Source organism: Protopterus annectens, chromosome 8.part0 (genome assembly GCF_019279795.1).
Source record: "Protopterus annectens isolate FY-2018-M chromosome 8.part0, PAN1.0, whole genome shotgun sequence".
NCBI classification, from domain to species: domain Eukaryota; kingdom Metazoa; phylum Chordata; order Ceratodontiformes; family Protopteridae; genus Protopterus; species Protopterus annectens.
The window spans coordinates 623,398,592-623,416,060 of NC_056741.1; the positions used below are offsets into that span (position 1 = coordinate 623,398,592).

The 17,469-nt window shown below is 43.5% G+C and overlaps 1 protein-coding gene across 1 annotated transcript in view; it reads right to left on the reverse strand.

Annotated features, from left to right (window-relative positions):
- Positions 1 to 17,469, reverse strand: part of LOC122808326 (plexin-B3-like) — a 2,760,797-nt gene that overhangs the window by 2,723,055 nt on the left and 20,273 nt on the right. The window contains exon 3 of the mRNA XM_044079291.1: positions 13,719 to 13,827. Coding sequence (XP_043935226.1) covers positions 13,719 to 13,827 — 109 coding nt within the window. The remainder of the gene's footprint in view (positions 1 to 13,718; positions 13,828 to 17,469) is intronic.

Consider the following 17,469-nt stretch of genomic DNA (forward strand, 5'->3'; position numbering starts at 1 on the left):
GACTTTAAGGCCCTAACAAAGTGTGTCCAGTCTTACTGTGCAATAGTAATATTAACAAAACATTGGTAGTTTGACCAATGGCAAAGTAGAGTGACCCACAGTGTCAATAAATAAATATGCAAGTAGTCTCAAAACTTAAATATCTCTACATCAAAATGAAAGGTTTAAACATTTAATAAAAGAAAATATTCAGTATATATATTCGCTGCGACAAAAGTTTAAAACCACATGAAATACTTCAAACATTGATGGTCTCAAAAAAAACCAGCTACATTACACCTTGCTATATACCCAAGACAGTACACCCTAGAAAGAAAAACCCAGATCAAGGTAAACATCATAGTGATGACAAACTAGACAAACTAGAAATGACAGCTCTACAGCCAAAGCAAGCATCTTATACAAATCATGTAAGTATATATTCACTGTAACATCTAAGTGCAAAACCACATGAAAAATAAAAAATTAAAATAACTTTGCAGTAAAAACAGCCAAACTAAGCCTTGGTATAGACAGTATACCCTAGAAAAAGTACAGTTGTGTACACTTACCATAAATGTAGACAATCAAGAGTATTCACTGTTGCAGTCATCACATTTGGGTTATCTGCTTGCAGTAGCCCTCAGTCCGCATCGGTTGCTGTCTCATCTTCCATGACATCAGGTAGTCAGGGGTATAAAGCATGCAGCCGACGCCATTAAATCAGTTTTTCTTGCCCCAGATGTCAGGTGCCCTCCTAATGGGAAGCAATATATATATATATATATATATATATATATATATATATATATATATATATATATACACACACACACATACATACACACAAGGTTATACCTCCAACAAAAAAGCAAATACACCAAAAAGCTTTTAAACATAGTAAAGGAGAGTAGAGGTACAGCCAAAAGAAGTCAGGGGGCTGGAGGGAGGGTAACCAGTACTGCAACAGTGAATACACGCAAACATCTACATTTATGGCAAGTGTACACAACTGTATTATGTTCTTCATGTTTCACTGTTGCAGTCATCACATTTGAGTAGATTCCCAAAGCTAAGGATGGGAGAAGGAATTCAGATAGCATTAGGACCAGCTATAAGGCCCTGCAAGACTGCAGTGGAAAAGCCAGCTCTGGATTTAGAGAAAATTAGCAAATGATCATGCTTGGTGAAAGTATGTACAGAACTCCAGGTAGCAGCTTCTAGGATGTCCCTGGTAGGGACAACTCTGAGAAAGGCTGTAGAGGTAGATGCAGCCTTGGTTGAATGGGTCTAATCCCCTGTGGGATAGGTTTGCCATGGTGCTTACAGCAGAAATGAATGCAATGGCCTATCTATTTAGAAATGGTTTGCTTTGAAATAGCCTTCCCCTCTGCCCCTGCAGCAAATGCCACCAGCAATTGTTCAGATTTCCTTTGAGGTTTAGTCCTGTCCAAGTAAAATCTAAGTTGTCTGTGCACATCTATGGAGTGCAGTATCTGTTCCCCTTTGTTCTGTGGATTAGGAAAGAAGGTTGGGCAAATGAAAGGACTGATTAAGAGCCACACTGGATACCACCTTGGGCATGAAGGAGGGATTGGTTCTGAGGGACACCCTGTCTGCATGAAAGATGATGAAAGGCTCCACTGCCATAAGGGCCTGTAATTCAGATAACCCTTCTTGCTGAAGTGATTGCTAAAAGGAAGGCTGTTTTCCAAAAAAGCAATTTTAACTCTGCACTTGCAGCCGGCTCGAAAGGAAGAAGAGTGAGTTTCTCCAATACAAAGTTAAGGTCCCAAGGCTGGAGTTGGGGCTCTCCTGGGTGGTCTTAAGTTTTTAGTCCCTCTGAGGAACTGCTTGAGTAGTGGATGAGAGAAGAGGGGTGGTTCTGTGTTGTAATTAACTGAAATGGCTAAGGCGTGAATTTTGATGGAGGAAAAAGAAAGGCCCTTGTGAAGCATCTCAATTAAGTATTGAAGAATCTGAGGTAAGTTGGGTGCTGCTGTGCCCATCCCTTGAGACTGGTTCCAGGCACAGAATCTTTTCCATTTTTCAGCATAAGATTATTTTCTAGTACTAGGCCTCCTTGCCTCCAAATGATACCCAACACTTGTTTACTGAGGGATGGTAATGGAGAGATTAGTTAATTAGCCAGGCTGCCAGGTTCAGAGTTTGAAGCCAAGGGTGCAGAATATGGTTCTCCTGCTGTGACAACAGGGTAAGGGTCTGAGGCAGGTGCCAAGGAGCCAGCAGTGACACACTGCGCAAGAGGGGGTACCAGTGCTGGTGTGGCCAGTCTAGTGCAATCAAACTCGTCCTTGGTTTGTCCTGTTTGATCTTTAGTAGTACTCTGGAGACGAGAGGCAGAGGAGGAAAGGCATAAACTGACAGATTTTTCCAGGTGAAGGACAGAGCATCCACTTTCCAAGCTTGTTTGTGGGGAGTCCTTGTGCAAACTTTGTCCAACTGGTAGTTCTGGGGGAGGCAAACAGGTCTATATCTGGGCTCCCCCATTTGTTTGTCAACATGTTGAAAGTCTTTGGTTCCAGTTTCCACTCATGTGGGTCCATGAGATTTCTGCTTAGTTTGTCTGCCACTGTATTTAGTTTTCCTGGCAGGAATTGAGCCTGTAGATGCACTTGGTAGCTCAAGGGTGTGTTCCACAGAGCCATGGCTAGTCTGCAGAGGGGGTAAAAATGGATACCCCCCTGCTTGTTTATGTACCACATAACAGTGGTGTTGTCCATCTTTGCCATTAATTGTCCTGGAAGAATGTGGTCCTTGAAGGCTGTCAGAGCATTCTGTACAGCTAACATTTCTTTTTGATGACATGCAGGTGCATTTGACTTGGGTTCCATTTGCCCTGAATGCACTTCCCTGCCAGGAGAGCCCCCCATGCATAGTCTGATGCATCTGTTTGGGTGGCAGGGGGTAGAGTGAATGGTAGTCCCTTGTTTTGGTGGCAAGCCTCTGCCCACCAAAGGAACTCTAACCATAGGCAAGTTATGATAGGAATTCACTGCTTCTAGATCCTGAGAATGCTGACACCATAGGCTTTTTAGATACCATTGCAGTTTCCTCATATGCAGTCTTGCATATAGAATTAGAAGAATGTATGAGGCCATGAACCCCAAGACTTGTAGTATTTGCCTTGCAGATAGCAGGGTTTTTGTGGCCATTAGTTTGAAGTAGGTTGTCAAATGAATTTGTTTCTCTGAAGTGAGGAAAGCCATTCTGGAAGTTGTATTTAAGCTTGCTCCCAGGAATATAATTTGCTGACAGGGTACCAGGTGTGATTTATTTTCGTTTATGGTGTACCCCAGACAAGTCAGCACCTTTTGTACAAATGCCAGATGATTCAAAAGTATGTCCTGGCTTTCTGCCTGAATTAGACAATCGTTCAGATATGGGTATATTTGAATATCTCTTTGCCTGCAAAATGCAATGACTAGAGCTAGGCACTTTGTGAATACCCTGGGCGCAGTAGATAAGCCAAAGGGCAGTGCAGAGAACTGATGTAGCCTGCTTTGAAGCGTAGGTATCTTCTGCAAGATTCCCTGATTGGGATGTGCAGGCAGGCTTCCTTTAAATCAAGTGTTGCCAACCAGGCATCTTTGCGTAGCATAGGAAGCACCTGGTGAAGAGTTAGCATCTTGAATTTTGATAGGATACCATAAGTTGTCTTTTCTGGGTACCAGGAAAAGTCTTGAGTAGAAACCTTGTCCCTTTTCCTCTTCTGGTACAGTCTGAATAGCCTTTATGCTTAAGAGAGAGAGAGTACTTGCTTTTGTGCCTCTGCCCACTGATTTGGAGGTAGATCTGGCCAACCATTTGGTAATGTGTGGAAGTGAAATATGTATCCTTGGGAAACTATATTTAAAACCCATTTGTCCTGGGTAATGAGTTCCCAGTTTTTTGCCTGCAGAGCAATCTTTCCCCCTAAAGGAGCAGTCAGTTGAGAAGTGCTTGGAAGTTTTAAGTTAAGTCATTGAGACAGTTTACCATAGGGGGGAGTCTTACTACTTCCTGCTTTGGAAGTGGGAGCCCCCCACTGCTTAGTCCTGTGCGTACCCTGGGACTGAAGCCTGGGTGTTCTGCTGGATCTGGGTTTGGACTGAAGGCCTGGAAGAGGCAGGAAAGGACCAATTCTTAGAGGGTCAATGCCTACTAAATCTTGGAGGTTGTACTTGCAGGAAATCTTTAACAGTTTGCATAGATTTAACTTTTTCCTCCATCTTTTTAAGAACTACTTCTGCTTTGTTGCCAAACAGGTGGTCCTGAATTAAGGGAGCATCCAGTAATTTAGCTTTAACATGATCTGGCAAGGATTGCTCCTTAAGCCAAGCATGCCTTCTAAGTACAGACCCGGTAACAGCAGCCCTGCAAGATGCCTCTAGTTAACCAAAACTACATTGCAAAGTATGTTTTCCAACCTGTTCAGCAGAATGCATTAAATCCTGTAAATCCTTATTTTCAGCACAATCAGGAACCAACATCATTTTCTATTTAAGCAATCCAATAACATGCTGCTGATACTTTAACATATGAAACTGGCAGTTTAAGACCATAATGGCCAAGGTTGCAGAAATGTATACCTTTTTACCCCATCTACCCAGCACCCTGGAGTCTCTATCAGAGGGGGTAGGATTTTTGGCAGTAGTACCCTTAATGTCCTTGGGTCCCTGTGAAATGGTCTCAGGATCCGCAGTAGGATTTTTAAAAAGGAACTTGTGAGAATCAGGAACCCTGTAATATCTATCATGTTTTCTGGGAACAGGAGGGAAAGAGTCAGGCGCCAGGCTAGATTCTGAAAAGGCATCATCAACAATGTCTAGTACAGGAGGGAATAGCTAAAGGCCTGTGCTGGGGCAGGAGTAAGAAATCCCTAAGCCTCTTTTTTTGAATCAGAGTAATCCTGACTTTCCCAATGAAAATGCTCCCTAAGAATATGCAAGGTTTCACCAAAAGAGAAATCCTCGGGGGGGGGGGGGGGGGCAGAGGGAATAGAGTCCTCAGCATCAGAATCCTCATAGGTAGATAAGGGTAAATCCTGGTCATCAGAGGAAACAGAAATTTCAAAATCCTGGTCAGCAGTATCATAAGCAAACTCAGTCCTAGGTCTCTTAGAAGGGGAAGGTTGGCTTCCCCTGATTAAAGTAATAAGGTCCTCAGCCATTCTTATCATTTATTTTTTAAGCATAGAGGCCTGACTATGCAGCCTGGGTGTCGGTTTTCTAGGCATGGTTCGAGTTTTAGGCCTTGAAGCAGAAGATGGTGTCTGTTTAATAAGCAAGTCAGTAGGCCTGAATACACCCTCAGAAGCCGGTGCCTGCACAGCGGCTCTGGACCCATCCAAGGTAGAGACATCTGCAGGTTCCATAGTTGAAACATCTCGCGGCATACCGGACTCCGAATGGGTCTCAGTAGAGGCCTGCTAATCTGAAGTAGCGGGTATCAGGGGCTGAAAAAGCACCTCACTGAGTACCGGCAAACTGGCGACTTGCTTAGGAGAAGTGACGTCGGCAGCTTTGGACCTAGGCGGCTTGTCTCCATCTTTATCTTTGCGTTTTTTGGGAATGTCGGTAGTCGGAGGGCTTACCGAAGACATATCTGGATAACTGAACAGAGTACCAAAATATTTAGAAGCATAAATATACAGACAATGAATAGTTCATTGTTTAAATAAGGCACAAAACCGACAGCGAGGTACATCGTGGTCAGGGCCCAGGCAAGGAATACAGTATGAATGGAAATCTTTATGAGGTATTTGCTGTCCACAAGAAATACAATTATTTAATTTTACTGATATCAGTTTAGAGCAAGAAAAAGTTTCCCCAACGGGGTACTTAGCTTTAGCTGAAGACTTCGGTTCTGAAACTCGAAAATGAAAATTTCAGGAGTTGGTCAATCAGCACTTGTGAACTGCTTCTGCTTCGGGCACCGCACGGCAAGAAAGACTGGGGTAATGGTGTCGGCTGCATGTTTTATACCCCTATCTGACGTCATGGAAGACGAGACAGCAACCGACGCAGGACCTAAGACTGTTAATCAGGCTGACCTGAGGGCTACTGCAAGCAGATAACCCAAATGTGATGACTGCAACAGTGAAACACGAAGAACAGATCACGGTAAAAGTACAGTTTTGTACCTACCATAAATGTAGATGTTCGAGGATCCACATTGCTGCAGTCCTTACACTTGGGTAGTCCGCTGTCCCCAGTCGGCCCGAATACCAAAGTATAAGGCTGACGTCGGTCAAGGCGCATTAGTCTGACGTCAGGACGTCAGGGTACAAATGCGCATGACCGACGTCATATCCTCAGTCTTTTCTTGCCCCAGATGTCAGAAGACCCTAAAAAGGTAAGGCCAAAACCAAAAAACAACAACACACCAAACACCCCTGCACCAAATATATGTACAATATATACAAATTTACAAAGGTACAACCCAACCCACACAACCAGCCCTAAACACAGAGAGGAAGGAAGGAGGTAAATTGGACTGCAGCAATGTGGATCTTCGAACATCTACATTTATGGTAGGTACAAAACTGTACTATGTTCTTCATCTCACATTGCTGCAGTCCTTACACTTGGGTAGAATCCCAAAGCAGAGGCAAGGGAGGATGGCAAATCATAAAGAAGCAGGAGCTGCCAAAATGCCCTGTAAAATAGCAGTGGCAAACCAGCCCTAGATTTAGAGTAGAGAGGAAGGTGGTAATGCTTAGAGAAAGTATGCACTGAACTCCAAGTAGCTGCCTCCAAAATATCCTTAGTTGCCACCCCCCTTAGAAATGCTGTTGAAGTGGCAGTAGCTCTAGTGGAATGAGGCCTAATCCCAGCTGGAATCTCCTTGCCATGATGGGAATAACAGAAAGCAATACAAAACCCAATCCACTTAGAAATAGTTTGTTTTGACACAGGCTTGCCCTGAGAACTCGAAGCAAATGAAACAAACAACTGCTGAGACTGCCTGAAATCCTTAGTCCTGCTTAAATAATAACGCAACTGCCTGTGTACATCTAAAGTGTGCAAAATCTTTTCCCCCTTATTTTGGGGATTTGCGTAGAAAGTAGGCAAATGAATAGTTTGGTTTAAAGCCACACTAGAAACCACTTTAGGCATAAAGGAAGGATTAGTACGTAAAGATACCCTATCCTTATGGAAAATCAAGAAAGGCTCAACCGCCATAAGGGCCTGCAATTCAGAAACCCTTCTTGCAGAGGTAATGGCCAACAAAAAAGCAGTCTTCCATGACAAATATTTCAATTCAGCAGTAGCTGCAGGCTCAAAAGGTTGTAGAGTGAGTTTCTCCAACACAAAATTGAGGTCCCAAGCAGGAGTAGGAGCTCTACGTGGGGTCTTATATTCTTTGCCCTCTAAGAAATTGCTTGAACAAAGGATGAGAAAACAATGGTGGGTCACAGTCATAGTGAGCTGAAATTGCTGCAGCATGAATCTTGATGGAAGAGAAAGACAAACCTTTGTCCAATAACTCAGTAAGATATTGAAGAGCCATACTCAAATTAGGCTCAGAAACATCCAAATCCTTTGCTGCACTCCAAAATAAAAATCTCTTCCATTTTTCTGCGTACACTTTCCTTGTACTAGGTCTTCTGGCTTCCATAATCACATTCAAAACTTGCTGAGGAAGTTAAGACCTGCTATGGTTCAAAACAGAATATGCCAGGCTGTTAGATGAAGAGAGTGAAGCTTGACATTGAGTAGATGACCATCCTTCTGAGACAACAGGTGTGGAATCAAAGGTAAAGGCCATGGAGGCTTCCTTACCAGACTTCTCAGTAATGGGTACTAGTGCTGCCGAGGCCAATCTGGAGCTGTTAAGATCATCCTTGGTTTGTCCTGTCTGACCTTTAGAAGTACCTTTGGGAGGAGAGGTAGAGGCGGAAAGGCATACACATGAAGATTTTTCCAACTGAAAGAAAGAGCATCCACTTTCCAAGCTGTGTGATGAAACCTTTTCGTGCAAAACTTTGGCAGCTGGTGGTTTAGTGGAGAAGCGAACAGATCTATGTCTGGAGTTCCCCATGACACTGTCAATTTCCGAAATACATGAGGATCCAATTGCCACTCGTGGGGATCCATGATTTGCCTGCTTAACACATCTGCTAAGGAGTTCTGTGCTCCCGGCAGAAACCTTGCCTGAAGATTTAGTTGCAAACTGAGAGCAGTGTCCCACAAAATCATTGCTTGCCTGCATAGAGGATAGGAATGTGTTCCCCCTTGCTTGTTGATGTACCACATGACAGTTGTGTTGTCTGTTAGAATCAACACCTGCCCTGGAAGAAGTAAATCCTTGAAAGCCACTAATGCAAACTGGACTGCTAACATCTCCTTCAAGTTGATATGTAGATGTTGTAGTCTGGCAGGCCACTTGTCTTGTATCCACTTTCCATTCAGATGAGCTCCCCAAGCTGTGTCTGAGGCATCTGTCGTTAGAATCTGACTCGCCTCTGGCCGGGTCACAGAGAGTCCCTTGTTTAGGTGACATTCCTGAGCCCACCACAACAATTCCTTTTGAATGCAAGGTATTATTTGAATGACAGTGTCCAGATCCTGGCAGTGCTGAGTCCATACATTTTTGAGATACCGTTGTAACTTCCTCATATGCAGTTTGGCATTGGGAAGCACCAGAATACAAGATGCCATGAACCCCAAGGCTTGAAGGACTGTCCTTGCAGTCAGCCTGGACTGAGACAATTGATGAAAGTAAAGGGAAAGATTCTTTTGTTTGTCCGGGGTCAAAAAGGCCATCTGGGATGCTGTATTCAGTCTTACACCCAGAAAGCGCATGTCCTGAGAGGGTACTAGACTGGACTTTATTTCGTTCACAGAATACCCCAGGCATCTTAGCACTGCTATCACGTATACCAAATGATGAAGAAGCTCGTCCTTTCCTGGAGCCAGAATCAGGCAATCATCCAAATAAGGATAGATCTGTATTCCTTTTAGCCGAAGGAAAGCTATCACTGGAGCCAGAACTTTCGTAAACACTCTGGGCGCAGTAGATAAGCCAAAGGGCAATGCAGAGAACTGATAATGAGAATTCCCAGCCCGAAAACGCAGGTACTTCCTGCAACTCAGTCTGATAGGAACATGAAGGTAAGCCTCCTTGAGATCTAAAGTTACCATCCAATGATCCTTGCCCAGCAGAGGTAAAAGTTGTTGTAGCGTCAACATTTTGAACTTGGGAATGTCCAGATAAGTGTTGAGGGTAGATAAATCCAAAATTGGTCTCCACGTGTTCCCTTTCTTTGGTACTAGGAACAGGCGAGAATAAAATCCTAGGCCCACTTCTGGAATAGGAACCGGCTGTATGGCCCCTATTTGAAGTAACAGAGAAATTTGTTTGTGCGCCTCTAGTCTTTGTTGAGGAGGAACGTCTGGCATGCCTTTGAAAGGAGGCAAGGTATGGAAATAAAACCTGTAACCGTGGTGTATGATTATCCAATACCCATTTGTCTTGGGTAATCAAATTCCAATTTTCTTTGAAAAGTGCCAACCTTCCCCCCAAAGGTGCTGCCAGACGTGAAGGCTCTGGCAGCTGAAAAGGTAGGTCATTGGGTCTGTTTACGAAAGGACTGACCCCTGCCCTCACCAGAAGACTGTGCAGGAGAACTCCCTGTTCTAGGCCTAAAAGAGCCTTGAGCTCTGCCCCTACCACGTCTAGACCTACCCCTAGACTGGGAATCATAAGAAGGATATGTCCACCCCTTTGGTAGGCCAATTTCTACTAAACTTCGAGGCTGAACCTGCAAAAATCTTTAACAGTCTGCATAGACTTAGCCTTGTCTTCCATTTTCTTTAAAACTGCTTCAACAGGAGAACCAAACAACACATCAGATTGTAAAGGAGCATCTAAAATCCTTGTCTTAACATGCTCAGCTAAATTCTGATCCCTCAGCCAGGCGTGCCTGCGAAGAACAGAACCAGTGGCAGCCACCCTCGAAGAGGCCTGTACAGCATCAAAACCACATTGCAAGGAATGCTTACCCACCTGTTCAGAAACATGTACTAAATCTTGTAACTCTTTACACTCAATACCTTCCGCCAGAGCATCTACCTTAGACTTTAATTGTGAAAGGAGATTGTTTTGGTATTTCAACATGTGAAACTGGCAATTCAAAGCCCTTATGGCTAAAGTGGAAGAAGTATACACTTTCTTTCCCCATCTATCCAAAGCCCTAGCCTCTTTATCTGGAGGAACCGGATTTTTAACAACAGAAGCCTTAACACCTTTAGGCCCCTGAGAAACAGTTTCTGGGTCTGCCCTAGGACTCTTAAAAAGATACTTATGAGCTTCAGGCACCCTATAATACCTATCTGGTTTAACTGGAGCAGAAGGCAAAGAATCAGGATTAAGAGAAGCCTCTGCAAAAACATCTTCCACCACATCCAGAACAGGAGGTATAGCTAAAGGCCTATGCTGGGGTAGAAACAAAAATTCCCTAAGCCTTTTCCTGGAATCAGAGAAGTCCTGACCTTCCCATTTAAAATGCTCCCTCATGGAATGAAGAGTCTCTGAAAAAGAAAAATCCTCAGGAGGAGAAGCAGAAGGAGTAGAATCATCCACATCAGAATCAGAATAAGGAGAATACTCCTGCAAGTCTTCAGCCGAAGACTCTGAAGCATCCGAACCCTGCTCAAAACTCCCAAGCTCAGGTTCCACCCTAGGCCTCTTATCAGGAGGGGGCATAGAACCTCTAATCAGTGTAATCAAATCTTCTGCCATTTTAAGCATATGCTTCTTGGGCACAGACCCCGAAGAACTAGGGGTGACACCAATTGAAGTTAAACCTGGCCTGCCTCTGGGAGAAGCCTTGGAAACAGAAGGGGAGGGCCTAACCACCTTAGGAAGGGAGGGTAGAACAGCCACCTGAGAAGCCCCTTCAGCCTGGCCTACCTCCTGAGAGGACACATCTTGTAATAATAAAGTCTCTCCCTGGGACTCCAAAGAAACTTCTGGCTGAACCTCCGGCTCCACCGAGCCCTCTAAAGAACCGGCGTCCGGGACGGACGGTTCTTCTAACCTAGGCCTTGCAGCTTTGTCCTTGCGCTTTTTCGACGAAGCGGGCGTCGGAGCATCCGACGGCATTTTATAATTGCACCGCTTCCCGAAGACTAACCTGGCACAATCTAATCTTCTCTTTATAGTGCGTTTGTTAAATCTAGCACAAGAGCGACACCCATCAATGTCATGCTCAGGCCCTAAACAAGGTATACACAAGGTATAATAATCCCTATGAGGTATCTGTTTCCATCAAGAAATACAGTTATTCACTTTTTCTGACATCCGGTAAAATACTGAGGCAAGAAAAAAACAAAATATTCCCCAACGGGGTACTTAGCCAACTTTGATTCGGTCTGAAACTCCGACTTCGGAAAATTTCAGAACGCCAACCTGCACTTGCAACGCTGCTTCTGCATCGGACCATGCGGCAAAAAAGACTGAGGATATGACGTCGGTCATGCGCATTTGTACCCTGACGTCCTGACGTCAGACTAATGCGCCTTGACCGACGTCAGCCTTATACTTTGGTATTCGGGCCGACCGGGGACAGCGGACTACCCAAGTGTAAGGACTGCAGCAATGTGAGATGAAGAACATCATATCAGTGATGACAATCTAGAGAAATGAAAGTTCTTAGTTCTACAGTCTTAGCAAGAATCTTATACAAATCATGTAGTCAGTATATATTCACTGTAACATCAAAGTGCACTCACATGAAAAATAAAAAATAATTAAAATAACTTTGCAGTAAAAACAGCCAAACCAATCCTTGCTATAAATCTCAGTCTGCACACAGTATCCTGGAAACTACAGATCAAGATAGATGTTGTGGCGATTATAAACTAGAAAGGATAGTTAACCACCAGAACATCTAGATACAGTTGTAATAATCACATCTAAACACAGTTGTAACACAAGCATCTTATACAAATCATTTGTTGTCACTATCAATGAATGAGATGCTGCCAGCACAGCTAGTAGTGTAATATAAATTTAATATTTACAAAATTCACTAGTAGCTGTGCTGGCAGTATCTCATTCCCCTAGCCAAACTAAGCCTTTGAAAATCTACACCTTTTCCATATTAAATGCCACTTACCTTCAAAAAAGCAGCAGGGCTCCTTAGACAATCTCACAGGCAGAACAGGGTAGGCAAGACACAAGCTAACACATACCGTGCAGAGGCAGAGCAAGCAAGCAGCAGGCAGGGGAAAAAAGGGGTTCCAAACACAAGCAGCAGCAGAGACGTAAAAGTACACACCACCACCATAGCACTGCTCTTCCCTTCCCTTCCCGCAAGCAAATAGCACGTCTCCAGAATTGTCGAGTCCCAAATCCTTCCTTCCCGACTCTAGCAGCAGTAACCGAAGAGCAGGCAAGGGTGCATGCCACAAAGACCACCAGGGTATCCACCGAATGATCCAAAGTTCCGTTGCGGCCGTCTGAATCATCCAAAGCAGTAAAAAATGAAATCTCAGTCCTTCACCTTTTTTTGGATAAAGGCAACATATAGCTCAATACTCCGATTTTATCCCTTAATTTTCGCGGGATTTGCGGGCATCCTACTAGCAAGTCTAAATGTTGATTGGCTGCTTGCTGCTTGATTCCCAATGCAGCAAGCAGCCAATCAACCAAGACGGCAATGTCCTTTTTTTTGTCAGTGTACAGACGTGCTGACAAAGCTCTTCAATTCCAGAGTCTCAGAGCAAGTACCAGAGAACTGGAATGGCTTACTGATTTCCGGACACTCCAGGAAAAAAATGGAGGGATGGCAACGCTATTAGGAAGCCACTTGTCCTTGAAAGCTGCAATGGGAGGCACCCTCTGACTATCAAATATTAGAGAAACCAGAAAGCTTAGTTTTGCATGGCCAATTGTCAACAAAGGTACTGATTCACTGCCTAGTGCTTCACAATTGTTTTATTATACATTTCACCCCAAACAGGTGTTTTGTCCATGCTAACAATAGCTGCAGCTCAAACAGCCATTTCATCTACATTGCCACCAACTGCTGCTACATATATTTCTTTTTTGCAAAAAAATATAACCCTAAATGTGAACAAATACTTTTCTTCACTCACTTCCTTACTTGTATTTATTTCTCTCCCCTGGCTTTCTCTCTAAATATAACATAAGCGTACTTTTCTCTCACTTCATATATCAATTCCTATTTGTATTATACCAGCTTACTTTACTTTCTCTATAAACTGGCTAAAGTAACTATTAAATCATTGTCAAATAACTTGTATGCATTATTAACCAATGTTTTCATATGTCTAATTTGGTATAATTATTTTAAACTGTACTTGTTTTTTCTATTATTTTTAAAGACTGTAAATTTGTTCTCAAGATGTTCTGCAATACTTTGGAGCTTTTCTCCCTGGGCCTCTGCTGAAAATAGTCTCCTACCCAATCAGATTTTCACAGCAATCAAATGTCAATAAACAAATAAATGACTACTTCATGCACACACAAGACAGAATAATTCTAAATAGTCTTTAAAACCATTTCCCTAACTAAATACAAGTGCAAAAAAAAATACTGTAGTAAAATATAATTTAGCTGCTCAAATTGTTTATTTAGTGAAGTCTGACAATATCAGTTGGCAACAGTTCAAAACCTGTACGGGAAAACAGAGCATGGCCTAATTTATGGGGACAGGGTAAAAGGATTCTATTCATGTAAGATGAAGATATAGAATACATTCTTACATTTAGGTTGTATATGATCCTAGGATGCTGGCAAAACTCCTTTTCAGTGCAGCGATGATCTATTGGACACCAATTACAACCCCAAGGACTGCTGACACATCCTCTGCATCTGGAAAAGACAAAAAGGATACATCAGCACCAGCATACAAACACAAACTCCAATAACTCTGCACTAAAACTGCCCTTCTGAAAATTGTTTCCAGATTCGGTGTTTAAGCTAACACATGCATGAAAGAAAACCAGACAATGACTTCAAGCACTCGCCTGATTAGGTTAAAGCTGCATAATGGACATACATGACAATTCTAAGCTTAGCTGCAATACAAGACAGGATGAGAAAAAAAAGTGTTGTTTAAGTAACCTTACTACAACAGATGTTCAAATGATTGCTGCTCCAGTAACCTTAGCTATATGGGTTATATCCTGCACAGGATATAACAAAAGCAGGGCAACATTCAAATTTCAAGGGCATATTCCAATTTGCCTAAACCATTATTATAGCTTCATAGGTGAATACTAGGCAAACTGCCCTGAAGGGCCATTTTAAGCTTAGCCAATAACCCAATGTCAGAATGAAACCCTGTACCTTGTGTCTATGAGGTGAAGACCTAAACCATTATGCCAAACCCACTACTTCATTTATTTTATTTATTTGAAGTTTGTTTGCCAGGATAATCCATTGGGCCGAATGAGCCCATTTTCAATGGAGTCCTGGGGAGAAAAGCTCCGCAGATACAATGTCAAATATGCAATTAAGAATAAAACAGAATACAGTAGTATAAATGTAACATAGCATTTTGTTAGAGTGTCAGAAGTAGTACATATAAGCACAAGATAATGTTAATGCAACTTGAAAAACAAGACAGAAAAGCTTATGCAATAATACATATAAGCTGACAATTTTTTAGTTATCTATGTACACAAGCAAATGGAAAAAGTGTTGGGTAAGATTTTAGCTAGTAGGTATGCACAGAGAATATTTACATAAGTGGTAACTACAATATGAATGTTCCCATAGGAGGGAAGAGTTGGGGAGTAGGGGGTGAGTAGTAGCTAGAGGTATTATGCAGGATGGGTACAGGAGCATTCCCAGAGAGAAGATAGGTGTGAATGGAGGAGAGATTTAAAGATTGAAAGGCTGCTGGTATTGCGGATATGAGATGGGAGTGAGTTCCAGAGGCAGGCCAGGGAAAAGGAAAGTAAGAGTTTGCCTGCTGGACGGGCTGGTTTGTGGAGTTCAACTAGGTTCTGAGTGTTGGTTCTGAGGGGTCTGTTTGGGTGGTGGATGGTGAAGGCTGAGGAGAGTGAGGGGCAGAGTGAGGGCTTGAAAATGAGTTTGTGAACATGAGTAAGTTGAGTGTAGGTAGGGTAGTTAGGGAGCTCTAGCCAATTTAGTTTGTGGAGGGCAGTACAGTGATGGGAGGAGGATCTAAGGCCAGAGGTGAATTTATCGATTTTGTTGTAGCAGGAAGAGCGTTTTGTTTTAGAAGAGGATTTTAGGTTAGTTAAGAGTGGGGCACCATAAAGGAGAGAGGGGATGAGGTATGTGGTAGATAGGAGAAATCTTGTGGATGGGGAGAGGAAGCGGATATGCCGGTAGAACATACCAAGTTTCTGATGTGTTTTTTTTTAATGTTAGTTTGTATATGGCAATCAAATGTGAGCTGGTCATCAATAAGAGCTCCTAGCAGTTTGGCATTGGAAACAATTTCTAGGCATGTGTTATTTTGACTAGTTATGAGGAAAGAGTTTATGTTGATAGTCATGCTTTTTGATGGGGTGAATAATTAGAAGTTATGTACTCACCATAACGTTCCATCTGAGTAGGTGTATTCATTTGTCTGCAACCTGTGGGTTATGGATCCGATATCGGATCCGAACCGGCATAGTTTCCAGCTATGGATCCAAGCTCTCAGCTCCTCCCCTCACCCATAATGCCCTGCTCTACCCTCATGACCTCAGATCGAGTTTGCCAAAGCAACAATACCCTCAAAAGGGTAACCAGTAATATGCAGGAAACTGAAAAGGCCAGGGATAGGAGGCGGGATGGTTGCAGACAAATGAATACACCTACTCAGATGGAACGTTATGGTGAGTACATAACTTCTAAATCTGAAGTAGGATATTCATTTGTCTGCAACCTGTGGGACAGAGTCCCCAGCTACCTGAATCTTGGGCGGCCATCATGGAAGGATATTCCGGAGCACCGCGAGCCAAAGGATGCTCTACCCTGGATGCAAGATCCAACTTATAGTGAGAAATAAATGTATGAGACGGCCCATGTAGCTGCTGCACAAATATCATCCAGAGGAATCCTAGCCTTGAAGGCTGCTGAGGTAGATACTGACCGGGTTGAATGGGCATGAACACCCTCCGGTGCGGCCTTCCTGACGCTTGATAAGCCAATAAAATGCACTGTGAAATCCAGCGGGACAGAGAAACTTTGGAAATTGGCTTGCCCAAATTGAATTTTGCAAAGGAAATAAACAGCTGGTCGGATTGCCTATGACCAGCTGTCCTGTTGAGATAAAATCTTAGTTGCCTGTGAACATCTAGTGAGTGTAGCCTATATTCACCTTTGTTTTCATACTTAGGAAGAAAACAGGGAGGTTAATGGATTGATTGATGTTTGCTTCAGAAGCGATTTTAGGAAGGAAGGACGGGTTGGTCCTGAGGGAGACACGGTCCGGATAAAAAACCAAGTAAGGAGGTTTAGCTGATAAAGCTTGAAGTTCAGAAACTCTCTTGGCTGATGTAATGGCTACCAAAAAGGCTGTCTTGTAAGACAAGAATTTGAGGTCCACTGTAGCCGCGGGCTCGAAAGGGGGAGCGGTCAAGGCCTGTAGGACCAAAGAAAGGTCCCAAGGAGGAACTGCTTGCTTAATAGGGGGCCTGAGAAGGAAAGTACCTTTAAGAAAAGTTTTGCACAATTTGGCTGACATAAGAGGATTAGACTCTTGACCAATGTGATAGTGAGAAATTGCCGCCAGTTGAACTTTGACTGTGGAACTGCTGGCACCATCATTAAAGAGAGAGGTTAGAAAATCAAGCACTACGGGGAGAGGAACCGTGAAGGGATCTAGGCCTTGCCGCTCCGCCCACACAGAGAAACGTTTCCATTTGCTTCGGTAAACCTTTCTAGTGGCTGGTTTATGAGCCGCCACCAAAATAGCCTTACCGTGAAGAGATACCGAGTCCTTATCAAGAGTGGAACTGGAGCAGCCAAGCGGTCAGCTTCAGGCTGTCCAGGTTCGGAGGAGGAATGCAGGATGGATGGGATATCAGATCCTGAATAGGATCTAGAATCCAAGGAGGATTCACAGAGTGAGACCTTAGGAAGGGGAACCAGATCTGTCGAGGCCAGAACGGAGCAATGAGAATCATTCTGCAACCCACCCGAGAGGCTTTCTGAAGAACTTGCAGCATCAGAGGCAAGGGTGGATAGGCATACAGAAGACCGGGTGGCCAAGCATGCACCAGAGCTGTCTCTTGGGGTACCTCCGGGAGGAGGTATCAGAGCGAAAAACTGTCGCACTTGGTGTTTGAGGGAGAGGCAAAAAGATCGCATGAAGGGTTCCCCACCGTGCGAATATGCGTTCGCTACTTGACAATTGAGACACCAGTCGTAAGGGGTCAGAATGGTGCGACTGAGCTTGCCCGCTAGGATGTTGGACCGACCGGAATGTGCTTTGCTATGAGAAAGCGATTGGTGGAGATTGCCCATTCCCAAACTCTCATGGCCTCTCGACAA